Source organism: Linepithema humile, chromosome 6, assembly GCF_040581485.1.
Source record: "Linepithema humile isolate Giens D197 chromosome 6, Lhum_UNIL_v1.0, whole genome shotgun sequence".
NCBI classification, from domain to species: Eukaryota; Metazoa; Arthropoda; class Insecta; order Hymenoptera; family Formicidae; genus Linepithema; species Linepithema humile.
In genome coordinates this window covers 18861224-18888961 of record NC_090133.1, presented here as the reverse complement: position 1 = coordinate 18888961, position 27738 = coordinate 18861224, and the positions used below count along the sequence as shown (strand labels likewise).

The 27738-nt window shown below is 37.3% G+C and overlaps 4 protein-coding genes and 2 long non-coding RNA genes across 16 annotated transcripts in view; 2 read left to right on the top strand and 4 right to left on the bottom strand.

Annotated features, from left to right (window-relative positions):
* LOC105678752 (voltage-dependent T-type calcium channel subunit alpha-1G-like) overlaps positions 1-8552 on the top strand; it is a 47221-nt gene extending 38669 nt beyond the window's left edge. For all 6 annotated transcript variants that reach the window (XM_012378332.2, XM_067356892.1, XM_067356894.1 and 3 more), the window contains 11 exons: positions 53-396; positions 587-779; positions 892-1041; positions 1212-1592; positions 1802-1994; positions 2096-2357; positions 2486-2766; positions 3137-3429; positions 3506-3764; positions 3891-4153; positions 4446-8552. In XM_012378332.2, coding sequence (XP_012233755.2) covers positions 53-396; positions 587-779; positions 892-1041; positions 1212-1592; positions 1802-1994; positions 2096-2357; positions 2486-2766; positions 3137-3429; positions 3506-3764; positions 3891-4153; positions 4446-5453 — 3627 coding nt within the window. In that variant the 3' untranslated portion in view covers positions 5454-8552. The remainder of the gene's footprint in view (positions 1-52; positions 397-586; positions 780-891; positions 1042-1211; positions 1593-1801; positions 1995-2095; positions 2358-2485; positions 2767-3136; positions 3430-3505; positions 3765-3890; positions 4154-4445) is intronic.
* Positions 1-19896, bottom strand: part of LOC137000428 (uncharacterized) — a 63934-nt gene extending 44038 nt beyond the window's left edge. Inside the window, exons 1-3 of one of the 3 annotated variants that reach the window (XR_010890675.1) lie at positions 19646-19896; positions 18530-18927; positions 18234-18273 (exon numbers count right to left, since the gene is read on the bottom strand). This is a non-coding gene — a long non-coding RNA (uncharacterized lncRNA). Of the gene's footprint in view, positions 1-18233; positions 18274-18529 lie in introns of all 3 variants that reach the window. The other 2 variants (XR_010890676.1, XR_010890674.1) reach the window with 2 other exon arrangements.
* On the bottom strand, positions 8816-16656 carry LOC105678755 (tetratricopeptide repeat protein 39C-like). Its single transcript, XM_067356919.1, has 16 exons — positions 15490-16656; positions 15035-15172; positions 14571-14772; positions 13953-14154; positions 13422-13622; positions 13002-13170; positions 12629-12827; positions 12294-12559; positions 10619-10772; positions 10390-10493; positions 10200-10320; positions 9800-9931; positions 9417-9532; positions 9196-9363; positions 9015-9107; positions 8816-8957 (listed from the first exon to the last, which is right to left on the bottom strand). The coding sequence occupies exons 1-16, from the start codon at positions 15643-15645 to the stop codon at positions 8841-8843; spliced, it is 2538 nt and encodes an 845-aa protein (XP_067213020.1). The 5' UTR covers positions 15646-16656; the 3' UTR covers positions 8816-8840.
* Positions 19897-20759: 863 nt separating the features above from the next.
* Positions 20760-22798, bottom strand: LOC105678914 (soluble calcium-activated nucleotidase 1). Its single transcript, XM_012378626.2, has 4 exons — positions 21924-22798; positions 21638-21841; positions 21417-21574; positions 20760-21340 (listed from the first exon to the last, which is right to left on the bottom strand). Exons 1-4 carry the CDS (start codon positions 22528-22530, stop codon positions 21128-21130), a joined length of 1182 nt encoding a protein of 393 aa, XP_012234049.1. The 5' UTR covers positions 22531-22798; the 3' UTR covers positions 20760-21127.
* A 643-nt stretch (positions 22799-23441) lies between these two features.
* The window catches only part of LOC137000814 (uncharacterized), a 46797-nt gene continuing 42500 nt past the window's right edge, over positions 23442-27738 (bottom strand). Inside the window, exon 3 of the long non-coding RNA XR_010890992.1 lies at positions 23442-23583. This is a non-coding gene — a long non-coding RNA (uncharacterized lncRNA). The remainder of the gene's footprint in view (positions 23584-27738) is intronic.
* Positions 23457-27738, top strand: part of stet (stem cell tumor) — a 364130-nt gene continuing 359848 nt past the window's right edge. Inside the window, exons 1-2 of one of the 4 annotated variants that reach the window (XM_067358298.1) lie at positions 23457-23593; positions 25087-25505. The gene's annotated coding sequence lies outside the window, so the exon portion shown is untranslated. Of the gene's footprint in view, positions 23594-23999; positions 25506-27738 lie in introns of those variants that run through there. The other 3 variants (XM_067358297.1, XM_067358296.1, XM_067358299.1) reach the window with 3 other exon arrangements.

Genomic DNA, 27738 nt, shown 5'->3' with positions numbered 1-27738 from the left:
AAAGTGTCGCTTAAAATAATGTAACGCCACGATGTTGTGATGCGATTTACAGATGCGATGGATCGGCGAGCTTTCGCGAAGAAATTCGTTACGTGGATATGAGAATGTTCAAACGTCCACGAGAAAGACGCCATTGGACGAGATGCTCGCGCCGTCCTCAACTCCACGCACGATCAACAATCTCTCGATGGAGACTGGTCCACTGCCGAGAATCAAACGACTTCCTGAACATGATGAGGAGCATTTGAGAACAGGCGAGCAGACACCGCCGTCCAATGGTCACGGAAGTACGAGTAACGTCGCGCAAATCAAAAAGATATTCATGTTCTTTGAACCTAAGGGCTGCTTACAGGAGCGCGAAAATTATTCCCTGTATTTATTTCCACCAAATAATAGGTAAACGCAGCATTACTACTTGATTACTGTTTCAGACACTTTGCGATAAAAATAATATTAAAATGAGATAATATAAGATAAGATTTAATTATATAATACTGTTATTATATTAAGCTTGAATAATTAGCATATGTTTTACGCGATTAAAAGATATGCGGTATAAGAGAATCACGTTTTCTCGATTCTGCAGGTTTCGTATTTTATGTCAATGGTTGGTTGATCAAAAATGGTTTGACAATGTAGTACTCCTGTTCATTGGATTAAATTGTATTACTTTGGCAATGGAGCGACCGAATATACCGCCGGACAGCCGCGAGAGAATTTTTCTAGCCACCGCGAATTACATTTTTACTGGCGTTTTCGCTATTGAGATGTTTATTAAGGTAACGTATTACATTTCTGGAGATGTTATTTGCAATACCGCGGTAGTTCGTAACAGAACTTTTGTCATAAATAAGATTCTGTTTTGCAATAATTATATGAATTTTTCATTAGGTCGTTGCAACGAGTATGTTGTATGGTCCAGACGCATATTTTACATCCGGCTGGAATATTATGGACGGATCTCTCGTTATCATTTCCATAATCGATTTATCGATGTCGCTGCTTTCATCTAGTAGCCCCAGAATATTTGGAATATTAAGAGTAAGCTTGCATTTAGTAAATTTATCACACAATCTATTATATCATACACGTAACACAAAGTCCTGTGTTTCATTATTATTTTTAATATTCGGTTAAATTTTTATCATAATTAAGCTTCTGCTAAGAGTATAAAATTGTTTCTCTAATCAGAGATTTTTGAAATATCACAGGTATTTCGATTGCTGAGATCACTAAGACCTCTGCGAGTCATCAATCGTGCACCTGGTTTAAAGTTAGTTGTTCAGACGTTGCTGTCCTCATTGCGGCCCATCGGCAATATCGTTCTAATCTGCTGCACGTTTTTCGTGATCTTCGGTATTCTTGGGGTGCAACTATTCAAGGGTGCGTTTTATTATTGCGAAGGTCCCGACATTAAAACCGTGCGCAATAAAACGGATTGTTTGGCCGATAAACGAAACGTGTGGCTCAACAGAAAGTATAATTTTGACGATCTCGGGAAAGCTCTCATGTCATTGTTCGTCTTGTCGTCGCGAGACGGATGGGTGAATATCATGTATACCGGTCTAGACGCTGTTGGAGTCGATCAGCAGGTAAGAAAAATTCATTAATTTAAAATGAGTATTTTTTCTTCTGGCGTGTCAAATACTTTTCCACATTTTCTAATTCGGATAAGCACTATATAATGTTTCTTCAAGTATTTTGATAACTGAAAGTATAAGTAATTCTGCCTTTGTTCATATAATAAAAATAATTTGATATTCTCGCAATGATTTAATGAAAAAAAAAAAATTGATTACAGCCTATCGAGAATTATTCTGAGTGGCGTTTACTATATTTCATCGCATTCATATTGTTGGTGGGTTTCTTCGTGCTAAACATGTTCGTCGGCGTGGTGGTGGAGAACTTTCATAGGTGCCGGGAGGAACAGGAGAAAGAGGAACGCGTGCGAAGAGCGGCTAAGCGCGCGTTGCAAATGGAGAAAAAAAGACGAAGTGAGTGGCCGTCGGGTCAACTAAGTTAATGCCGCTTTTATAATAGCAGCGAAAATAGCGTCGGGGAGATACATATATACAATGTCGATTGTGATTTTCAGAGATGCACGAACCGCCGTATTACACCACCTACTCCAAATCACGACTATTCGTTCACAACGTCGTGACGTCCAAGTACTTCGATCTGGCGATCGCCGCCGTTATCGGTCTCAACGTTGTCACGATGGCGATGGAGTTTTACATGATGCCGAAAGCGCTCACTTACGCCTTAAAAATATTCAATTATTTCTTCACAGCCGTGTTTATTCTCGAATCTTTTATGAAGCTTGTCGCCCTCGGTGTGCAGCTTTATTTGAAGGACAAGTAAGCGCATAATCTTCTTTTGCGTTATTTTTAGAACTGCGTGAAAATCTACGTTTTCTATTGTTTCAAAGATTGTTGCGTTATCAATGGTAAAAAATTCAACTCTTCTAAGGACGTTCTTCTTGCAGATGGAATCAATTAGACGTGGGAATAGTGATACTATCAGTGGTAGGCATCGTGCTGGAGGAGGTCGAATCCAAGATCATTCCCATTAATCCTACTATAATTCGCGTGATGCGAGTGTTACGGATAGCCCGAGTGTTGAAACTCCTGAAAATGGCGAAGGGCATACGTGCCCTTTTGGACACTGTGATGCAGGCATTACCGCAGGTCGGCAACCTGGGATTGTTGTTCTTTTTGCTCTTCTTTATATTCGCCGCGCTGGGAGTGGAACTCTTTGGTCGACTAGGTAATCATTTTGATATTTTTGATGCATTTTTATATGATCACTTAAATCACTGTGATAATAAGTTCTTGACAATTATATATATAATTTTTTTTACGTTTTTTGCGGCCCATCGGCAATATCATTCTAATCTGCTGCATGTTTTTCATGAGCGTTTTTCTTCGGCATTATTGAGATGCAATTATTCAATTTTTTATGAAAAAATCATTTTTTCAGATAGATTTAATAAAAAAATATGTACTTTTATACGTTATATAAATTATTTGAATGTTTTTTGCTAAGATTTTTGTTAAGATATATTTTGTTTCGCGATCGAATATAAATCTAGTAGAAGTAAAATTGATTTAAATCAAACGTTAATTTCCTGTCACAGAATGCAACGATGATATGCCGTGTCAAGGTCTTGGCGAGCACGCGCATTTCAGTAACTTCGGTATGGCCTTCCTAACGCTTTTCCGAGTTGCTACTGGTGACAATTGGAACGGAATCATGAAGGACACATTGAGGGATGATTGCGACGACGCGGCGGACTGTGTTAAGAATTGTTGCGTGAGCAGTGTTATCGCGCCGATATTTTTCGTAATTTTCGTTCTGATGGCGCAATTTGTATTAGTGAACGTTGTCGTCGCTGTACTCATGAAACATCTGGAAGAGAGTCACAAACAGGTGACGTTTCCAAAGAATTTTGTAAAATAGACTCTATTTTATTTCGATGAAAATTCGAAGTATATTTTAATTTCAGATGGAAGACGAACTCGATATGGAAACCCAGTTGGAGAGGGAATTAGCCGCGGAGCAAGAAGAACTTCTTGAGGTCGAGGAAGATGAGGATGACGTAGGAATGAACGGTAGAATAATCGACGAGGATGATGAAGAGGATGAAGACAAGGAGCGCGAATCTATGGTGGAAAACGAGAAAATACCCTCCACGAGACCAGGATTGGCCAAAGTTCGCTCTTTACCTGCGAATTTTATTTACAATCCGCCGAGAAACGTCGATGGTATGAGCGTTATTTTTATTATACTGATTCTCGGTAAACTAATTGCGTTATTGCAACATTATATTTTTTACTGCTATTTTTCAGAACTCGTTATAAAATTAATGGATCAATTCCCATATTTTTCAGACGCCTCGATTTCCGTATCCTTGGACGAGAAACGTCGCAGTTCTTATCATCGCAGTGCAAGACCGTCCAAGTTTAAGTCGAAACGCCGGCAAACCTTCCATTCGGGCCATCATCAACGAAGATCATTATTGCCGATGCACTTCGAGGTCGCGGAAGTCTTCGAGAAGCCTGTGAGTAATCTGAGCGTGCCTCGAATTATTCCACATCGCAGTTACGCCGCCGCTAGTCAAGACATCAGTCATGTACAACGTCCGAAGTTGCAGGTGAGGCATTGTATTCCGATAATTAAATTTATAATTTTGCGGAGGGAAATAATAAGCTATTAAAGAGTCGCATATCGATCATAAAGAGACAAGAAAATATTAAACAAAAAAAAACATTAAAATCGTATCCTTTGATTCATTAGATAAATTTCCTATAATTATTTGTATATTCAAAACACGAAAATAATATGTACATATTAAAATGTTTGCTCTTAGCGGAAGATATGTTTTAAAAAATCAATATTCAAAATTGGTAATATATATAATTATGTGATCAATATTATTTTCATAGACCACCGCGACCACCACGACCACCAGTGGTGAAACGCGTGAAAATAAATCTCTGCTAACCGTGAGTAAACCTTCGACTAGTCCTACGGTGATCATCCCCCATGGCTCGAGCGGCAGCACTTTGAGCGTGCCACCGAGATTGACTAGCGATCGTTATCTGATGCCGACCACTGAGATCTACCCGTCCAAGGCGACGATGAGCCGTCGGATGTCGAGCGACACGCAATCGCCGACGCAGTCGGATACGAGTCCGAGCGCGAGCTCGCGGACACCTAGTATCGCGAACGGTTACGCCGGCGGCAAGGTTCGACTGGAAATCGAGCAGAAACCGCGAGGGGACGAGCGAGGACGACCAGCGGCGACGGCAGCATCGACAGCGATCCAGGACGATCTGGACGTGCAATCCGTCATCAACGAGAGGAGGCCGTCCAAGCTGAGGACGACGCACGACGGCGCGTCTACCAGCGCCAGCATCGGCAGCGATCAATACAGCGCGGTCATCCGGGGCGAGGGTTACAGCCACATCTACGTCGCGACCGACGATAGATCCGACGAGGCCGCGTCGCCGTGTGGCAACGCGAGCGAGAGCACCGGCAGCCTTAGCGCCGTCGCCAGCCTTAGCGTTGCCGGCAGCATCTGCGGTGTCGGCAGCATCTGCGGTGTCGGCAGCATCAGCAGCGGCAGTGGCGGCAGCCGGAATGGCGGTAGCGGCAGCGGTAGCGCCGGTGGGGTGCACATCGGCGAGGGCGGCGCCATCGGATCCGACGTTAGAATATACGTGGACGACACGGATTCGGCGAGCAGCAGCAACGGGCATCGGCGCGGCGGCAGATTACGCGACGACGAGTCTCCGGACGTCTCGACGACCATCTCCTCCACTACGACAATGAGAAACGGCGCTGGAGGCGGTGCGGGTGGTAGCGGCGGCGGAAGCAGCGGTACGGACGAAAACAAGGAGACACCCGAGAGACCGTCCACCGCCTCCGGGCCGCCCGATGATCCCTCTTAATCCGGAGGATTCCTCTTACTCCGAACGAGCCGAAGTAATCTCTAAGCTGTAACGTGCCGCGGTGGGAGGAGTTTTCGAAGATGAAACGCGGAACTACCGAAAAGAGGTGAAGAGGTCGCGCGGGGAGAGGAAATCTGAGAAAGGGCTCTAAGAAAGACTGTAGTGCATGACAATATAGTCGTTATATTCTAGTCACTTTTCGCCGCCGTGAACTTGCCAAAAGCGAACAAGCCGAGCATTTAGAAAGGTTGAGCTTTTGAAGAAGAGAAGTATAAAAAAAAAAATCATCCCGTACAGATCGTGCGAGGGAGGTACGATTTGTGCGAACAAGATGATGTAAATTAGGGAAACCTACTGACGCGTAGTCGCCAACAGCTACGCGAAAAGCGCGCAAAGATGCGCGTTACGCAACTTGAAAACCTATGACAATCTCTTATTGCCAACGGAACCGATCTTCGTGTTCCGTTTCCGATGCGTCGTGGAAGTCGACCTGTAGAAATTGGTAGGAAGAAGAACGACGTAGATTACGTCGAAAAAAATTAGAAAGAGAGAGAAAGAGAGAAAATTTCAATAGTTTATAGCTAGACCTTACGTCGAGTCTATGCGACAAAACTGCAATTAATTGGACCACACTGTCTCGCCTTTTCTTATTCTCTAACTCTTAAAAATTGCGCGCGGATTGCCGGTTGGGAATCAAACATGTCTTACAATCGATCGACATAAATTGTATCCTTGTTATTTGACTGACTAATGTGAATAATAGTTAATTAACTCAAATTAAACTGGCGGATAATCAGATTTTTACGTAAATGTAAATTTATCTCTAAAGAATAATGTCCAAAAAAAAAAGATGTAATCTTACGCTTGAAATAATATATACAGATTGTTTAATTTTCATAAATAACTTTCTTTTCATTAGAATTAATGATTCAATCGATTTAAAGAGTCTTTAAGGATTCGATTGATCAATTGTGGGGATTATTAATAATCGGCATCCGAGAATCGCGATTTATCTTCGTTTCGTTCACTTCACACTCTTTTCACACTCTAGAGCGTTCTTCTCGTTGACATCTGTGATATACTTTAATCGTAGTGTATTTCCTAACGGTAACAGAGCAAATATCATGAGACCGTAACATCAGCAGCAGCCGCAACAGCAAGGAACAGCAACAATTTTAGGAACGTAGCTGACTTTTTAATAAAACGAAAACTAATGTTTCGGATGGCTTTCGCGGGGAGTAAAAAAAAATAGAGACACAAAACAAAGATAAATAGGAACTCTATACTGTACATAACATATACCTACGAATATTCTATACTCTACACTTGGTGTGGTTTATTTTGATACTACCGCGTGCGGTAATATATTTAACGATTGTCGAAGTAAATCTAACATAAAAAAAGAAAAAGTAAAAGTAAACAACTCTATGCCTTTTACGAACGTTGACGAACCTTCGTGCGGTGGTGGTGCCCGCGTTTTTTCAGCTGCGAAAGGACGATCGACGACTTTCACACTCCTTCGTTCGATCGAGGGTGTAGTCGCTAAAATGCATTAACGCGCGCCGGGCGCGTCGCGTTGCTTCGTTAAAAAAAAAATAGTAGTAATCGTCGGCCGATCGATTTCTCGGTCGATATTGTGTTTCGTTTAAAAAGCCTAACAAAATCTCGAGTCGAGCGGCGTTTCTGCGTCGGGTTTAAGCGGAATTCCTGATACAAATAATCGGACTTTATCATCGAGTCCTTCCTAAAAATAATTCGTACAACATATGGCGGTCCCACGGAGTTGCGCTAAACATTAGAGCGGCTGAGAATTCGCTAATTAGAAAAATAGTTTCGTGCACGAGAAAAATTATATTATAACAAGCTAGCTTTATTATGATGCCTTCTTATTCTCTGTATCTTTTCGATGATATTTATTGCCTATTATGATTTACCATGTTTGTATGGTTATAACTTCTTGAAATTGCTGTACTGCTATATACACATAATTGGCGCAAGACGATGCTGTATCTCTCGATTATAAAGCGTGATTTTCACAAGTTATTCAATCGCTGTTTAATTAAAATGTGTAATTTACCAAGTTTAGAATTTTGTGTCACAAGTTGTGAATTTTGTGGAAGAGAGAATTGAGAATTTTATAAAACTGTGTATACTTTAAGATTGAACAAGAGAGTGTTTGATTGAAATGGCTATTCTAGTAATAAACCTCGACCGGAAACAATGCAGTAAGACAAGTACGTAGAAAGTATAGAAAGGAGTAATGCGAGCAACTCCACACATCACTACATCAGATCGTGTTAGACGTTTTAAGGGAAGTACATAGATAATTACGTATCCATGTGTTTACGTACATGTACGCGCGTCTCTTCGGCACCACGACTGGCTCTCGATAGCTCGATAGCGTTAGACGACTGATCTCCGAATTATAGTTACTCTAGCTACGCGCCGAAAGTGATCGCGCGCGAGTTCGCCGATCAATTGCACACGTATCGATAGTCTGGCAATTATATACTGTAAGAGAAGAAAAAAATAGAAAAAAAAAATTACATAGGAACACCGATTCAGCAGAAGGCCAGAGAAAAAAAAAAAAAAAAAAAATCATTAGTCATACAGTCGTACGTACGTGTGAACGCGTAATCGAGGGAAATATCGAAATTCGCAGCGTGCCTCTCGAGTCTGTTCTTCGCCCGTAGAGAGGAGGCAGCGCGTAATCGTCGAATTAAAGAGCGTAAAAAAAAAAAAAAAACTGTAAACTAAACACAGATACAAAAGCAAAAACCCAAAATGGGGCTGTCACCGGCCCTCAGATATATAACACGCTATTTTAATTACGATATTAATGCACCGGCCGGTGTCTGCAGGACCGCCGGGGAGTGTCCTTTTTGTCTGCCTGATGTTTTGCGTGCGTGTCCGTGTATGCGCCCGATAGTTGGTGACGGCGAAACTTTGGCCTCGCTCCACCACACGAAGCCGGGAAGTACGATAGAATGTGGGGTACGTGTGTGACGGAGAACGCGTGAGGAGAGATTCGAAATAGTGAAGTTAGAGGAGGACTAAATATGTACAAATGTAATAAAATCGAGCGACGATTACGTTGAACCGGTCTGTTGATTTTTTTTTATTTTTAACGACCCACCCTACTGTCCTGATTTACATCCAGCGCCTGATCAATATTATATTATCGCAATAGCGAATCTTTTCCTACGACAAGCGGCAACCTACATTTCACATAAGAATTTGTAAATTATTACGACAATATCCACTGTAAACTCGGTCAAATTATATTCCTTGTTGAATTATATTTGATTGTACAATAATTAATTACGTTATGTAATTAGTCCAAATATATTTGAAAAAATTACATTTCTCAGTACCTGCTGTGCATATTTATATTCGACTAAGCGTACCGTGTACTCGTATTCTGTAGATACACGTGTACTCCGGATTACCACTGTTAGATTGGACTGTCAATTCTATTATCTCGTATGCGTCTGCTGCTTGATTCTGCAATTAATTTAATTAAACAAATTGTCAATTTAACAGTCGCATTTGATATTTTACTTGGATCTCGAAATATTGCAACGGTGGACCAGTATTGTCGTATGTAAATTTGCCAAATAAGAAAGGTTTCTTATCCTCAAGATCCGTCAAACCCTAAGTACAATATAAAAATACAATGACGTATATTGATTCAGAATATTACAATAGACAAACAGATGCAATTGTGCAATAATCGGCTCACCCAAATGGAAAAATCTCTAGGCGCGGTAGTGGTTTCTCCAGTCGGGGATATCGACGAGGAGATGTGTTCGAGACTGATTCCGGATATGTGCACAAAGCTGAGTAATCGGATTACCACGCTGCCGCTGCTGCCCTTAAAAGCCCAACATTCGCCCGGCAAAACGCCGGTCTGGTGAATGCATTGGGGTCAGAATAATATTGAATTAAATATAATCAAGTAACCTGTATTACGGCTCGGGGTGTGTTTTGCTGCTGACAAAGCGGTATGCCGAACAGATTGAGCACAGGTGCGCCGGTTGAATAAGATTCGGTGTTTCGTGTCGAAAGAATCGAACCGCCTGTAGTTAAAAATCTGTGTAACGACGATGCGCCGAGGAGAGAGAGAGATGCGCGTTTTATTTAATTTATTCGTTAAAAAAGCTATGTGTTTCAAAAAGCTCACTATAAACTATTTTCATAAATACCGACTAAAAAAGAAGGCTTAAGAGCCAGGTTTTTATCTCATTTACGCATGAGATTATTAGCAGGTCATAAGATTGCCCTTTAATTAATCCATCCTGTACAGAAAAAGCTGAATAAAAATAGATTGTTGGATATTGTAAAACCTGAACTTTCAAGAGCGTAATCTGTTCTTCCAGTCTTGTCTGCATCGTATGTTTGCAATTCGTTTCTCATCATATTTTTAACGGTTTCCGGTGACAAAGCCTTTAGCAAGTTCTTCGTGTGCAGACTCATCTCTGTAGTAATTTGTACTTGCAATAAATGTGTTAAAAACTGGCAAAAATAGCTGACAATTATTTGTCAAGTAAGATAAAAATAAAAATAATTAGATGCGCGTGAATGATACAAAGAGAAAAGCTTTCACTTTATCACAAACGAAAGATTGCCGATGCGAGTAAGCTGTATAATATGCCGTTCTATTTAATCGATATATTTGACATCAAAGAAATGCCACTGCACTAGGCGTAGCATCCGGTCAGCATTTATATGCCGCACCTTTCTTACCCTCGGACACTTCATTCCTGAGATTGAGAATAGCTTCTGACATTTTTGGAATCACACTGCCTACTTCCTTCAATTTGCTTTTTAACTCATCGCGTATCTCCATTATATTCTTCACCTCTAGCTAATATAATTTTTGCAGAAACAATAAGATATATTTGTTGCAAAAAACATTATTCTGTTAAATAATTACCGAAAGAGTTCCTAAATGGATCCTTAGATTTCCCAAGTCTGCTTTGATCATTTTGAATGACGAACTGGCAGAATATTTATCGCAAAGATGGGATACCGACATTGCTAAAGATATCACAATTTTTTATCAAAATAAGCGTGTAAATAAAATCTATTAATTTCATAAATTGGTTATGTTAAAATTAAGTTCGTTGAAATCTTTCATAAATTAATTCAATCAAATCGCGTACCGAGCATCGAAGTAATGATGCAAAAAGCGAAGGGTTTGATAAGTTTGGTGTACCAAGCAGACCGTTGATTGCAGTTGGCCGGAGTGCCCGGACAATTTCCTGCATTAACACAACAGAAATTTTGCTGTCCGCTCATCGGCGTCGTCTCATCACTCTCAGAATATGAAAAAAATTACGCCAGTTGCAGAGATTAAATTAATTTAGGCAAGATTTTAACGATACTTCATATGAGCGATTTTATAATCGCACGTGTTTCAACGTCAGATATGTCAAAACTTTGGTAACCATTGACAATTACTACAGCTTACACATAATCGATATATCGCAAAAAAAGTGAATCGCGAATGTAACAAACTGCTACTAATATTTAGATTGAAAATCATATGGCAAAAATGATAAGCAAAATAAATTCCCGATTGTGAGGAAAATTTCATTTCACTTGATAAAACGTTCAAATATATTTTCTTACGTTGTTTTTATATTATTAACGAGTGTACACAAGGTATATATGTACAGAATAAATATAGACAATGCTAAATGTATATACATGATTACAAGCGAGTAGCTTCGTACACGAATAATCGTATAACAAGATGTGATTCTTTGTCACATTTTTTTGACGCAGTTAAGACACCCGTCATTCACTTTGCATGAATCGTTATGCTCTACTAAAGAGCTTAAGTACTTCTTTTATAAATAACGTCCTTTCCATGTTTTTTAAATAAGCATGAATTTTACGACACGATTTTTTAAATTTGCCGTGTCTTCAAATTTTTTCATTTTTGTTTATTCCCAATTATTATATATGAAATTTTACTTTTATTAATATATATTTATATATATAGAAAACATAAGTTTTTAATATAAATATAAAAAATAAAAAAATTATACTTCTAAATTTATATGTAAACTGTTCTCACCATTAAAGTTTACGTTAATTGAAAGAAATTTAGGACGAAGTAACATATACAAGATGTTACCTTTGCATCGATGCAATGTAAATATTCTTTCGTCATTGCTAAGATAATTTTGCATCGTATGTAATATCGGACGTTTGCGAATTGACGTCACTGTAAATTTTTCAGGGCGGAATGTATGCGCACATTGAGCCGACTTTCAAAATCGTAATCTCTGTATTGAGTTTGTGCCTTCAATAAAAAGTTTTTACCTTCGCTGGAATTCTGAAATATAAAACTGCGTCAGCGACAAGAAAAACAGACAAGTTTGTGTTACGTATAAAAATATATCTAATCAATAAAGAAATGAAACAGGAAGGAGTTATTTTTTTATGGCAAATATTAAATATGTTGGATTGGACGCAGATAGCACACGTGCATTCAGTGTACTTACATTGTTATTACAAAGGCTACTTCCCAGTTCGTAAAGAGCAAACGCGCTGACGTGCTGATCATGCTCGTCCTTGGACGGATACCTACATTTCAGACAATTTCGATAACATTTAATAGCCCCTTCGGTGTCCCCCAAATAAGAACACGCAGCGCCTTCCACAAGAGCAGTCAAACCCACCATCGGTTCCTCAGAATGATTTCCCTTACATTCTGGTAAGTAAGAATTAAATAATCGGCAAAATGTAAAAGAATTATATCGCGCGCATACAATGATTCTTCTATCATCTAAAATCTTATCGATTATAGAATAAGAATAAAATGATCACGAATCGATTATTACCCCACATTATTCCCCGCAGCGATTCGCTGGAACAAGAAGGCATGGCGTTCCATAAGTATAGTAATTCGTATACGAGCAATCTATAATATAAGACTGTGTAAGGACGCTCGGTGTCCTTGTCGATGAGTTTCGGCACTCTGCGTAAGATAAAAGCGCCGAGTTGCGTCTCATTATTCATCTCGTCGAACCAATGAATGATCTTGTTGTAAGTCGTTAAAAGATCATCGAATTTGCCGTTTGCTCCGCAACAGACTGCAAATGTAGCGCAGTGAGACACTTCGAGTTTGCCGATTCGTATATCGTTGCCGTGTTAAAAATTACCCATGGCTAAGTACGCGTAGAAGCTCTTGGACCATCTGGACTGATGCTGCAACTGCAGTAACGATCGATAAGCCTCCTCGTAGCTCAAGCGTATCAGATGGCACCAAGCCACCTCGTGTAAACATAGCAATTTGATTTCTCGCTGCGTCGAGGTTTCCACAGCTTTACCGTACGCCTCGAGCGCTCCATTGACGTTTGACTACGAAACAGCGTTATTTCATCATGCGAGAAAAAATATTACAATAATACAGAAATCCAGCAAGCGGTGCTTTAACCATCGTGTCTTCTGTTTGTACACATGTGTCGATGATATATTTTTCTGTTCAAACGTGTCTAGATATTTATATATGTAATTAGGTCAATCTATTAGTACCTCCAATCGCTCCACTCTACCGGCGAAAAAGAGGAAGAGAGCAGAGTTATGGAACTCGGTGTGACATTCAGCTATCAGCTGTTTCGCTACTGCGACACCCGCTTTCACATTGGATCCGTCGAGTGCGAAAAACGGACGCACAATTGTATGATACCACAATAGAGACAATCTGCGGTAAAACAATGGTATGTTGTCGACCAGTCATTCAGCTATAAGTGTCTCAGGATATAAATACGGACATATAAAGTCACATTCATTTTGACATATTGGGCATGTCAATTAATTTTACAAATGTACATTTTACATAAATACCGCACTGAATATTAAGTGCTTTTTTAGTGTAAAGGGCAAGCATCCAATCCTACATATTGCTCCGTGCAAATACGCTAAGCGAACACTTTCAATTCACAATAAACTTACGTGGCGAGCGGTGCGCGCATATCTTCGCTAAGCCGCGCGTACATAAGAGCGGTGAGACCAGCTTGTCTATCGCCCTCGAAACCCAGGAAGTGAATCACCTTCAGCAGAGACGGTGGCAAGAGGCTCACGCATAGTTGATATATACCGTAGCCGAAACTCGCGGCCGACATTAAACGCGTCACCTCCGTAGGTTCCACGAAACTGCGAAGCACATGTCGCTTCAATTACATCTTTATACACGGCCTATTGTGAGACTAGATATATGAACGAGGAGAAGAAGCAAAGTGATTCAAACTAATTATTTGCTGTGAAATAGATTTACGAAGCAGTGTGTAAATTTACCGGCGCAAATTTGCGAACTGTTAAAGTGAGTGGAGTGAATCGTGGAGATTAAGATCAAAGAAATATCTTTGAAATACTTCGACAGGTGTCAGATAAGTTCGACAGAGGAATTTTTCTCTTACGTGGGAGAGGACAGAGGGCAAAGGACGAAAAGAAACGAGAAATTTTGTAAGAAGAAACAACAATTACGGTGTCTGTTGTTCGGACGTGATGCCAGTGAGCGAGAAGAACATTGATAGTGAGCTTCGCAGACCTGATGGCGGCGAAATGGGTGTCACGTTGTTCACGTAACCGTTGGAAGAAGGAATCGACCATTCCGAGGATCCCGGACTTTGCGGGCTCTGCAGAAAGGATCCGTTGCTCGTGGGAGTGCCACAGCACGGGCTGAGTCCTGCGAGAGGACGAGATTATTAAAAATGTCTAATGAAATTGACTCACACTACGATATACAAAAATTAAAAGAAACATAATTAGAGTTCGCCACAATATACGATAAGCTACAATTACAAAACATCGCAAAAGCTTGTCGAGTTATGATAATTAAACAAATACTACTTCCTTTAATTAATAAAATTATAATTATTGACAATTTTTTAATTAATTATTAATTTATAATTAATTTAATGCTCTGTTGTGTTTTCATTAAATCATTAAATTAAAATTTTTAATAAATTAAAGCTGATTAATAGTTAATAATTGAACTAAAAACTGTTAGTATTTCTGCAAAGCTGTATAGTTAAATTAAAATTCTATTCATTCATTTCCTAAATCTTTGTCATTACAAATCATGCAAATGCGATGACGCACCGGTCGGATTTGTGCCGAAGGTGCGGCGATACAATTGCGAAATCTGCGTATATGCGTGCTGATAAACTCGCCAAGCTTTGCGAAGCATCCAACCGCCACGCACATATCCGGTTAGCTCTTGCTGAAGAAGCGTTAGTATGGCTGAACATACTTGCGAATCTGCTAGAACGATCTGGCGCTCTAATTTATTCACATACTCCTTCTGAAATTAGTATTGTAATTACTCTTTCTTATTAATAAATTTATGATCAAACACACACATACGATGTTTCGTGCACAAAATTCGCTAATGTAATTACTAAACGTTTTGTGATATTTTGTTGCACCGATTGTATTATACCACTACAACTAAAAATAAAGAATCTATTTTATATTAATTTTAATTTGCATCAACTTTGTGTATTTATATCATAAAAATCTAAATTAAGCAAAATTATATTAATACCCCTGCTAAGAAAACTTACGCCGGTCTCTTCGGCTCTAAACACTTTACTTTTCATAGACTTTAACCACCCTATATCGCTCGCACATTCTCGTTCCATATCCTTAAGCAATAACATGGCTTGTTGAAGCTTGTCATCTTCAAAAGTCATCAGGGCATTCTGTATGGTTTATTAAATAGCATTAAAAATTATTGACAAGGCATTGCAACATTCAGACGGACAGTATTTCTTATAAATCTGAGCAAAGCACGATTCGTTTTCTCATGGTTTCATTAAATTTTAATAGGATTAAGAGCATCTTTATTTCATTTGTCTGTCCTAAGAATTGCTATCGATTTAATGTATTTTCCGCTGCAATAGCTTACGTTTATTATTAAAACCGATTAGGTAACAACATTGTTTCGCGGCCTTGAGATGTTAAGCATACTTCGATGGAGTGTACTACAATCAATATGCCTCATCACGCGATTACATACCATGAAGAGTACAAAGCAACGGCCGGCTTTGACGTGGAAGCTATGAGGATGCTCGGTAAATAGAGCTTCAGCTTCTTCAGTTTTGTTGTTTAATAGCAGGGAAATGCCGGTCCTGGCGACGCTCCAGTCCTTCGCCGCTCCTTCTCCCATCGCCATTATCACGAAAAGAATTTTAGAAAAATGTATTTCAACGATAAAAGTCTTTCCTTGTCAGCCACGTGTTTGTCAAGTGAAAAGCATCCTTCCACCATACAGGATTGTCAGCTGATATTCATATAAAGCTCACTTGCTCACGTGAGCATGCTAATGAAACTCATTCGTTCCAAAGAGTATTTAGCATTTGAAAACATATAGAATATCTTATGCATTTACGTCACGAGTGTGCCAGCCGCATTGTAGTCGCGTTACCGTCACCATGAGAGACGCGAGGCATCCTTACGGACACCGCATTTCCTCCTTGCACAAATCGTGCGGTAGAAAAAGCTCTATTTAAAGCGTTTTTCATATTTATAAATTAATATTACTTTTCAGGAAATACAGTCTTCCGGCTTCTGATCTTTGAACGCCAAATAGAGTCACTAGGACGGATTTATCCTCCGTATATGTATCCAGTCGCGGATATATCAAGAGACGTGATTAGATCTAGCGCCAAGTATATATAGCAGTACATAAGTATTTTATGTGATTTAAGAATTCAAGCCGCTTGTGCAGTTGTTATATAACTTTCTATCGTCACATATAATCACCCGCAATCTCTATTGATGCATTTACTCTTTTTATCTTCTCTTTTTCGTAATATATATACACGGATCAATAAACCGCCAGAATATTTTGTTAAATGTATTATTTCTCGAAAATTTGGGAGTAAGAACGATTTTTGCGTTCTATTATTTGAACGCCAGAGGCAAATGCAGATTGTATGACAAATCACCTAAATGCGATGCAATGTCTTAATGCTGCTTTCGTTTCTCATGGAAGTTCGATAATTACTGGGCACTGACATATTATCAGAGTAACGCCACCCTTCGAGGAAGATTATGCGAAAGTATTGTACAAATGCATGCGAATCATGGTGCATGCAACACACGCGAGCTACGAACTGTATCCTAGCTGTGCATCGGGTTGACTAAACCCTGCTGAAGAAACGCAGTGCTGCTGCCGCCACCGCCGGTATATATACATGTCATTATTGATTTTGGCCTGGAAGTATTGTGACCCTGAGCGCGCGCGGTATGCGGAATGAGGAAAACAAGAGGAAGGAAATTCGCCGGGCAACGTACAAAATCCGCAAAATGTAAGAAAGATGTACGTAAAAATATTCGGAAGAAATTAAAATCTTTTTATACACATGAAGAAAATTTATTATCAAAAATTACTATGTACAGCAATAACCACGGACCAAAAATTTTTATTATGTTTTACAAATGAAAAACATAGTAAAAATTTTTATAATTCCTTCATAGTCCGCGGCTACTATTGTACATAGTAATTTTTTATATAAAATTTTCTCCGTGTAGATTTAATATTTTCTTTCTATACTCTGTGCTTTGAATATTTAGAAATGTTTGCTTAAATTACGATATACTTTCACAGCAGATATCAAAATATTAAAATTCAGGATGTATATAAAATCGTGTATGTATAAAATCATAGAATTATCGATTTAAAATACACACATATTAATATATAGGCACATAAAATTTGGTACATAATTGAAATAATATGTTATCACATTTATATACATATTTAGATAACAAAAAAGTAATTATACTCAGTTAGAGTATTGCAATTTGTTACATCCGCTGCAGATTTCATTAAAATTGCTCCGTCTTAATTCCATCGAACAATAACGAAAATTTGCACTTAATTATATGCACAATCAAACATTTTTTCTTTAAAAAATCACGAATTTACGTTGCAAATTTATTATGTCGCGATACACGAAATGCAAATGCAAAACAAAACAAAAATGTGCTGTGACTATGAATTATAAATTGAATAATATAAATTGTTTGGATAATTATGAAAGTTATAATGAAATCACAGTGAAAAAAATATAATATACTTTTATAATTACTGGTTTTTTTCGGAAACATATTTTAAAAAATCCTGAAATTTTATGATACCCGGAAAAAAAAATTGATATATACCGTCGTAGAAACGAGTCGATTTTATTAATTATATAATTGTATCAATAATTACAGTTCTTTTATTGTGTCGATAAGCATTGCACCAACACATTCGTAACTTTGCCTTGACTTACTTTAACAATTTGTCTTTTTGCAAATATATTAAACAAATCAACTTAAAAAAATTATATGAAAATAATATTCATGTGTACATTAAAATTATATGGAATTAAACATCATATTCTAAAAATTTATATCTTTAGAATTTTTCTTAAAATTCAATTTTTTATTTTAAATTATTTCTTGTATAATATTTTTTTCCATGTGCACATGTTTATATAATTTATATTCTAAAATTTTATAATTACGAAATTGAGAATAACAAATTGTATATATGATTTGGGCAAAATTTGAAATTCTTTACATATTTTAATAAAAATAGAGAGAAATTAAAATTATATTTCATTACTTATTTCGCACAAGATTGTTAAAGCGCAGTTTTTGGCAATTAAATTGTTAGCGGATAAAAAAGCAGCGGATGATATTAAAATTGTATATAATCTGTTATGTAAGTTAAAATCATGCAATCATGCAGAAATAATAAATTTCACTCACCGGTCGTTGTACCCTAACTAAATACGCTATCCAGCTGTATCTGAAATAATTAATACATATAAATTATTATAAATATTGTATATTTTATGTAAATTATTACATATTATTTAATTATTTTTAGTTTAATTAAAACATAATTATATGCAATACATTACGTTAATAATTATTTAACAATTTTAATATAAATATTTTAACAAATATTCTTTATAATAAATATTTTCAAACTTAATAAATCTTAATAAATATTTAAAAAAAATATATATATATATATGCAAATAATAAATAAATGTACTCACCAGTTAGGGTATTGCAGTTCGCTCAATCCGCTGCAGCTTCCGTCTTAGAATGTATCTCTTTATCGTCGAAGAATCCCTCGAAGAATCCCTCAAAGAATCCCTCGAAGAATCCCTCGAAGAATGTCAGGAATGAACACTAATAACTCACATTTGATTACACACACTACTGAATGTCTAATTGCACACTTCATTTTCAAAACAATATAAAAATCACTAATTTACATTGCGAATTTACTATTTCCGCGGTATACGATACGCAATCGCGAGATATATAAAACACACGCGACATGCATAGTACTATAAGCGGTATTATCACTTTACGGTGGTTGTTTCAACACTGTATATAGACTTAGAGTAAACGGAACGAACGATTGTCTTAGCGGTCGTGCGAGGATCATCTAATACAGATATAATCAACAACTACCATTTTGGCTACATTTTTAATATGCTACATATAAAGAAATATTGCTTTTTGATGTTTTCTTTAACAAATGTAGAGATTATTTTATACGTATTTAGAACATCAAAATGTATTCATTAAAATTATAACCTCTTTGAATCCACGGTTCGACTGACAAACGATTGACGCAGCACCGTTAATCATGAATATCCGCGATAAACAATACATTCCAACAACTGCTCGATACTTTAATTGGCACTTTTGACAAACATTTGTAATAGCTATGCGTTTTTAATACAAATAAAATACTTTTAACATGGCGAACATGAATAATTACAAAGTGTTTTTGCTTTAGATTCCAAATCGACGCATCGCGAGAAACAAACTGCAGTCGATATAATAATATACGCTGGTAAAATTGCAAGTACAGATATCTACATTTTCAACAATTACTAGCAGTTAGAGTCATTGCACACTGGACACGATGGGCGATGAGTGATGAGCGGATATCCAATGAGAGCTCTATTTTTCCGAAAAAGTAGAACTCTCATTGGATATCGCTCATCGCCCATCGCGTCCAGTGTGCAAAAGCCATTACGTTTGTCTGATTCAATTACGAGCTGAATTTTTAATATGTTATATCTAGTACATATTGTTCTTCAATACTTTTGAGCAAATATAGCAATTATTTTGCGTACCTATCAACGCATACTTACTAAGCTGTAACTAATTTGAATTCACGATCAGCCAGACAATCGGCGCATTACCGCTAATCACGAATACATCCACGTCGAGTAATACCTTCCGACAATTATCTGATACTTCTATCGGTACTTTCGATCAAAATTAGCACTCATTACACATTTTTAACAAGTAAAATATATGATTAATTGCGGAGCGTTCGCGTTTTGCGTCTGACTATGCAATGTAATATGAATTGTAATGGCGGTCGGGAGTAGCGTCTGGTATCGAGGCGTCGATTGGTACAACACGCGCCATCTGCCGGCCGTTATGAAAAAAATTAACCAATCATATGTCTAGTATGAAGAACGTAGCAATATGGTGTTCTTTACATTAAACATTTGATTGGTCAATTTCTGCGGTTATGCAAGTGTCTGGATAGGCGGAAATAATGGCGGGAAATAATGGCGGGAAATATGGCGGGAAATAGCATCTAAAGGTCGATTCTGTATCATGCAATGTAGTGAAAATTACAAAAGTGAGCAAATTTATTAGGTATTGACCAATAAGATCATAGACACTTTAGTAAATTTGCTCACTTTCGTAATTTTCACTACATTGCATGATACAGAATCGATCCTCCTCGAGGCGTCAATTGGCACAACACCATCTGCAGGCTATTATAATAGTTAAAACGGCACCGTATTAGTTTAGAATGCGAAGCGCGAAAGTTTCATGAATCGTTTGTTTTATCTGTTAAAAGTGCGTCACGAGTGCAATGTTTAAGTAACCGCGTAAATATTAGTTGTGTTACATGCATATCCATATCTGACTATTTTTGTCGACTGCCAAGACAATTATTATTCATTTTGATTGCTTTGAATGCATGTATAGTATGGAGTGAATTTTGCCTAGAATTGTGTGAATGGATACTTTGTACTTATAAGATACATTTTATTTCATACTTCCTGTGTCGTGATGTAGCAAACTCGCGATATAAATCTATAATTTTTGAAAGTGAAGTGTGCGAGTTGATTGTTGTTTGATAGAGCACATAACCAAGAGCCAAGATTGCAGTATTCATGGATTCTTTAATGATACAGAGCAATCTAAAGCAGAATCTGCAATGTTTAGAACAAATTCTAAGACTTCTTCTGGTGAGTACAATCATCTATTGTTCAGTCATTATTTAAATATGTACACAATTGTAATAATTCACATATGCATACAATGGCATATTTACAATTCTTACATATATCTTGCACAAAATTATATGTGAATATTGGTGTATCTAATTATTTACTATTTTTAGTTTAATGTCAGACAAATTTTTATATATTTCACGTATAACAATACTAATTTGTAAAAAATGATGTTAATTTATTAAAAATGATGTACATTAATTAATTTCTCAGCAACTTTACTAAGAAATTAGCTTGTTGTAGAAGCTTAAAGCTATGTAGGCTGTATTTATAATTATTTACAACTTTATTAAGCAATTGTTTCTAAATGGGATATCATATAAAGTCCAACCCTTCAAACTTTTTATCCATTACTTTACTTTCGGGCATTATTATTGTTCCTTCTATTGTAAAAGCCATAATGTACGTAGCAGTTTTTCCTTGATATTCTTCGGTTTTCAATGCTACTATAACAGAATCTTGTGAACCAGGAAGGAATTTGAAAGAGGAAAAACCTCTGATTGGAATTAGATCTCCAACATGAGTAACCTGCAACAAATTTTACAATGGTTATTATAATCTATTAGATTATTAAAATATTAATAAACAATTATTAAAAATGTACTTTAATATCAACAAAATTTTCATCTGCAGTCAGCATAACATTGCAACTCATTGTTTCGTCTTTTGTCTCGTTATAACGTTCATGTGAACATCTTCTAGGCAAAAAGAACCAACTCTTATGTATGTCGCTCCAAGCTGCAGATTCATGTATCATGTAACCTGTGCAAAAAACACATATAATGATTTAATTCACACATTCATAAAATATAAATATTTGCATACCTGGATATTCGATGTTCATTGCTTGCCTTAATCGTTTGTAATAAGAAATCCAATTTACAGAATGTGTCTCACCACGTGGCGATATTACTTTTATCCATAATGGATTGTTATGTTCAAATTCACCAGATGGAGTAGTCCATTCTTTTCCCATACTGCCAACATACAATTGCTCATCTTTGATAGTTGCCCATTCAGACTTAAATCCTACAAAGAAATATAATTAAAATGAATAAGAAATCTTTCACATTACCAAAGCAATTAGTTTGTTGATTGCTACGTAACATACCTTTGTGGTTTTTGCCATTGCCATCCATCAAGATAACCCATGGGTAAACTTGATCACCTTCTATGAAGTATGTCATCCCTGTACGATCATCAAAGGACAGTAGATGGCCATCAAACGTCACTAATTCCGACAATTCCATTCCGCGTCCCTTCATAGATAACGATGATGATAATATGACAGTTCTATCATCCCAAATAACAGATAGAAATTTATTAATAGGATTCCAGTAGAGACTACCAGTTTTCATGAGACTATGCCATGTGTCTTTTTTGTCCAGCAATTTGGAGTCATGATCAAGGTCACTAACTATTGCTATTCTGTAGGTAATGCCTTTGGAGGTCCTGATTGGCGTCGAGGTAGGATATGTTCTGTTGTACTTGTAGTAGCGACACTGGGCTACAGTTTGACTCGGTGGCGAACACATGACGCTGTGTAGAAACGGATAAGAGAGCAAGATGATCGGTATGCTGAAGATAAGGATGATCAGCGCCAGAAATGGACTTTGAATGCGAAAGGTACTGTTTGCTACCCGATAAACATGGGGTGCGCGCAATGCCTGTCGCCAGTCGCGTAGATACGACATGGTCTCCTTACTGCCGTTTCTCATTCGTAGATGTATGTTGAGAGCGACCAGATGCGCGCGAGAGCGCCACGTCAGGATCGAGACATGTGCCGATTTGACATAGTTTGATAGTACTAGTCTAACCTAATATATCATTCCTGCGAGACTATGAGAGCAATGTTCTTCACCATATAACGAATCATGTGAGTTTTTTGATAGACATATGTTTAAAACTGAAATGTAACACACGTTTATAATAAATAAATTTGATTTAACTTGCAGGATAGTCAACTGACTAGAGATTGCTAGAGATGACTGGTGACGTGTTTAGGTTAATACATTTCGTATATATCGCATCACGACTCTGACGTTATGCCATGGAACTATTAAGACCATCAGCGCTAGATAAACGTTCGTGATTATCTACTGAACCAGCCAGGAGATAAGTAAATAATTTTGATATCGACCACTTTCAATTATGTAAATCCGAAGGTTTACAGGACTGATCGATACGCGGAGTATTAATTTTACAATTAAAAATTTAATTTACTCCGATATTTCATAGGTATGTATAAATATTTATGGTACGATATTTTTTATATACTGTTCTGAAATTACACTGTTGTGGACAGAAAATTGATATTATTTTAGCATAATTAGGACAAGATATTTATAATGTTGAGTGTTAAATTTAATTAGAGGTTAGTTACAAAAGTTTGCCAGTTGTTTTTAATATTTCATTGTATTTCGATGCTAATAGTTTCTTTTTTTTAACATACTTTATTAGTTATTATTCATAAATGCAAAAGTTTCACTTTTGGTATAAAATAAATAGAAAATAATTTTGTAGAAATATGTGTAAAAATACATAAAATACCAAAATTTAATAATTTGTACTTATGTATGAAAAATAATTATATAAAGTATTTAATGATACAATTTGCTGATACAGTTCTAATTTACAGAGTATATATAATGTTCGTATCGCGCGACCGACTTTTCATAACCTTCGATTTCCTGCTGCAACCGTCCACAATGTATTTATGATAGAAATGCTCTGAGTAACGTCAACTGGTCGATATCCTGATTCAACTACTTCTGAAATGCGGTAAATATACAAAGATATGCGAGGCTATTTTTTTCAAACAAGATTACTTTTTGATTTTTAAAAAAATATGTGATTGAAAAATAGATTACATTGATTTTTCTATTATTTACTTTTATAATTTGATGAATGTGTTATAATCTAATAAACGTGTTATATATAGATCAAAGAAATATCAAAATCAAATAGTATAGGTAACAAGTAGTAATTAAATATAGATAAATTATATTTAATATTATATAAAATATAAAAATTGGATAAGTGGATAAGAAGGGTAAGATCATTTATATAATGGTATATTCTGCAATATAATATATTCTGGTATATAATGATATATTTGCAATATTATAATTAGTTCGAGTATTGATACTCGAGTATTGATACTCGAACTAATTATAACGCTGCAAATATGCATCAGTCTATAAATCGATTCTCAGCGTGCTAGATCTCCGCAATTACGGTAAAAGCGCATTGCGGGGGTCCATTAATTTGCGCCGCGCCGGCGACTGTAATGATGCCGAGTCCGTGTGTACACTCATATCTTCAGCATAGTTGGGGGTCGAACGGACGGAGCCCGGTGGCAAAATGAATCGAAGGGGTCGTTGGTAGATAGCGGGGGAGACGTCGGGGATGAATCGGCGAGGGCGGCAGGACCTATCGTCAGTCGCGTGACGCGTTTTCCGCTGACAACGTCGACGATATCGTATTCGCGCGATAGGAGGGCAAACCGCGGTCAGGGTAATCTCGTTGTTCCTGATACACGCTGGCGTTTTTCGCGCCTCCACGTGATCCTTCGTATGCGCTCGGCCGTTGCCGGGTGCAATCAATGCCGCCGTCGCCACGCGGTAACCTGTATTATCGATCGCGCGCATGTCGCAGTTCCGCATGGCGCGTTAAGCCGAACGCGAGCGTAACGTCGCATGATCGCGGATATGTTCACATAACTGATCGATTGCAATCACCGGCTTGATCGACTAACATCCAGGTATAAATTGAACGGCCGAGTAAGTTCAGCGTTTGTTAAGATACCGCGTGTATCTGTATCTTACACACTTTCCGACTATGATGCCGCGAGTTCCACGCTCAATTTGAATGTGGTTTCTGTATCGCAATATAACCTTGATCACCGGTTAAATCAAGGTTACATTGTTTTATTGTTGACGATCTATTCTGGTGATTAATCGAAGAAGTTGCTGAGATGATAGTTTATTATTTGTTAATTTTGGCGATATTTTTCCGCGACGAAATGGTTTCGGTTATCTCGTTCCACACAGTACGCATATTCAAAAAACATTCAGAAGTCATCCCGAAGATATCTTTGAGAGATACGATATCTTTGGGGTCCTCTGAACGTTCACCAGATATGCAATATTATGTGGGGTCTGTATCGATAATATACACGAATATTCTCATATAACAAAAGTCAATCTGTAAAAAAATTGTCGATAAAAAATGTATCACAATGTATGATTAAATTATAGTTTATTTTTTTTCAGTTCTAGATGTTATGTGACCATCGACGAAAGTGCTTCTTGAACATGTTGCGTGATCTCTAATCGATAGCATCGATAGCACCGTTGCATTTTCGAATCGTTGGTATCACTGCTGCGGTGTCGAAACAACGTTTATTTTTTACGTAGAATTCCCGCGCTTTTGTGCAATTTTACGTGTGTATTGTTCATCGTCGAGACGCAGTACGATTTCGCGGTTTCGCGAGTGCTCGAGTTGATGTTTCGTGTCGCGTGTGAACACAGCATTCATTCCTGCTCTCCTGCAACAACGCGCAAATTCGAAATGCACCGCAAGGAAATCACGAGGTTATGATATTGCAGTCGAGAATGCACTTTTTTGCGCCTGTTTGCTTTTGGATTGACTCATCAATAGTGGAATACGCTTTTTGCCGATTCTCTGAAAGGTATGATAATTAAATATGTTTAAATTTAGCAATGTTATGAATACCATGAATTGCAAGCGACGTTTGAAATCGATATAATTTCGGTAAGTTAACGTTTCAATAACGCAAAAATCATCATTTGTTGCTCATGATAAAAATACAACAAATTTTCACAGCTCACTTTTCCGTAAAAAGAAATGGATAATCCGAATTATATTAGTTTCAGGAAAAATTATACGATTTATTCTTGGAATTTGTATAATAATTGAGAAGTCACGATATGTGAAAACATTATTGTGAAAACAGCTGAACAGGTCCTTTCCATTTACTTTATTTGCGCTCATATTTCTGCATGTAATTGTTGGCTGTTCTTAATGCATTTTACCATGCACGGAATACAAGTGTGCACTTATATGGACTCCATCATATTGACTCGTATTACGGAATGGTATGCTCAGTAACACGGCATGATTACTTGCTAGTCGCGTCTTACGTCCGAGACTAGCTGACGCGTCGTACAAATCTTACAAGCGTCGTGGATCAACGTCGAAGTAATGCAACTCCACTAGGGTAGGATGGGTCGTAAAGAGATACGTTTGCATCAGGGGTGAGTTGCGGTGTCTATGCACCTCGAGTGGAATAATAATGTGCACGGAATTTTAGGCGGATTAAAAGTTGCTCTTATCGCGTTAAGAAAAAGGAAGAGAAAGAACAATGATTAATACAAATTTAATTTTGAAAATGTGAAAAGACGCATTCTATTTTATCAATTTGCATTATTATTTTAATATGATGTAAAATTTGAGATTTACTACTTACAAAATTCTATCTTTTTAATGATGTTTAATGATATAGTTAAATAATTAATAAAAGGAAAATTGTTTATTTGTTTTAATTAATAAAACAAATTAAAATTGTATATATGGTATTAAGCATTATCTATTAGGTTTTTAAGTTTTACCATAAAAGCATAATTAATCTGAATTAATTATTTTATCGCGAAAAATAATTATACCAAATTTTGGTTAATAAAAAACAAAATTTCTCTTTTATAAATAATATTTTAAAAGTCGTATAAATAACTATTTGAAACTATACTTCTTGATACTTCTTGAAACTATTAAATTTTGTGTCTAAAAAAAAAAAAAAAAAAACCAATAATTTTTTTTTTCTAACGTACCTTGTGAAGTATTCACTAAGGTCGACGACCTGACGCTCGGGCTAACAGTTCTCGAGTTTTGCACGACACATCTACGAGACATCGTCGTGGCACGATACACGAAAGCCAGATAAGGGGAAGAGAGAACGTGCGTTGGGGATGCGGGTGGTTTTGCGGGGGCCGAGACGACGCCGAGGGGTGGCCCGCGCGTTGACGCTCGCCCGAAACGAAGGGTAGCTCGCGCGAATATCGAAAGAAAGATGCATGACAGGGTTAGACAGAGAGAAAAAAGGAGAAGCCGACGTGTATATTTGGACGGGCTTGCTTAGGATGCACTGTGTGATTATGGTTTCATGTCGAAATACTTGTTGGTTTGAAGAAAGTATAATGTTCAGCTCAAAAATTATTTTTGAATGAGATACACAAAAAATTTGAAAATTTTTACAATTCAACTAAACATAATATTCAAGTAAATTAATAAATATACTTAATTAAATCCTATAAATTTTAGGAGTAAAATTTTAGAATACTGCTTGAACAGAAGAATTATTAAAAACATCAAAAGCTGAAGAATTTTGAAAATGATTTGTTAACGTCACGAGGTTTCTTTTTTTTTTCCCCTTGAGAATTTCTTGAGATGTTTTGGGTACGTATAATTACGTACGCGTTAACACTGTCGAATGCATCCCATGTGCACAGTGCGTGGGCTATGGTGGATGGTTGGCATGCTCCCAAACCCATCGTCGATGCATTGCCATGGAAACGGCACCGCCGTTCGAGCACGCTGTGCCACATCGCCACGTTGCGCCGCTACAGAGAGGCAAGCTAGTTTCAAGGGCAGTGCTCTAACGCGCCTTAAGGAGTGCAAGGACGATCAATATCCCTTGCACCCTTATTTCCATCGCCCCCGCCCCGTTGGCTTCCAAATATTTTTTCGCGTTGGTAATCGTGTAACCGATTATACTACTACCTTTAAGCTGATCCGGAAAGCCTATTAAGTGTGCAATATGTTATATCCACCTCGTTTCTACATATATTTTTATAATGAGATATAAGTCATAAATTTTTTGTCACTTTTAAATAACTATTTACTCA

Excerpts from the sequence above, each read along its gene's own strand:
- LOC105678755 (XM_067356919.1), bottom strand. The coding sequence starts at position 15,645 with ATGGCGATGGGAGAAGGAGCGGCGAAGGACTGGAGCGTCGCCAGGACC. Across the intron at positions 9,108-9,195 it reads CTAGAGATTTTTCCATTTGG|GGTTTGACGGATCTTGAGGA; the intron begins GTGAGCCGATTA and ends TATTGTACTTAG. Across the intron at positions 8,958-9,014 it reads TGCAATATTTCGAGATCCAA|AATCAAGCAGCAGACGCATA; the intron begins GTAAAATATCAA and ends AATTAATTGCAG.
- LOC105678914 (XM_012378626.2), bottom strand. The coding sequence starts at position 22,530 with ATGAGAAACGGCAGTAAGGAGACCATGTCGTATCTACGCGACTGGCGA. Across the intron at positions 21,842-21,923 it reads CAATGGCAAAAACCACAAAG|GATTTAAGTCTGAATGGGCA; the intron begins GTATGTTACGTA and ends ATTTCTTTGTAG. Across the intron at positions 21,341-21,416 it reads AAAATTTTGTTGATATTAAA|GTTACTCATGTTGGAGATCT; the intron begins GTACATTTTTAA and ends AATTTGTTGCAG.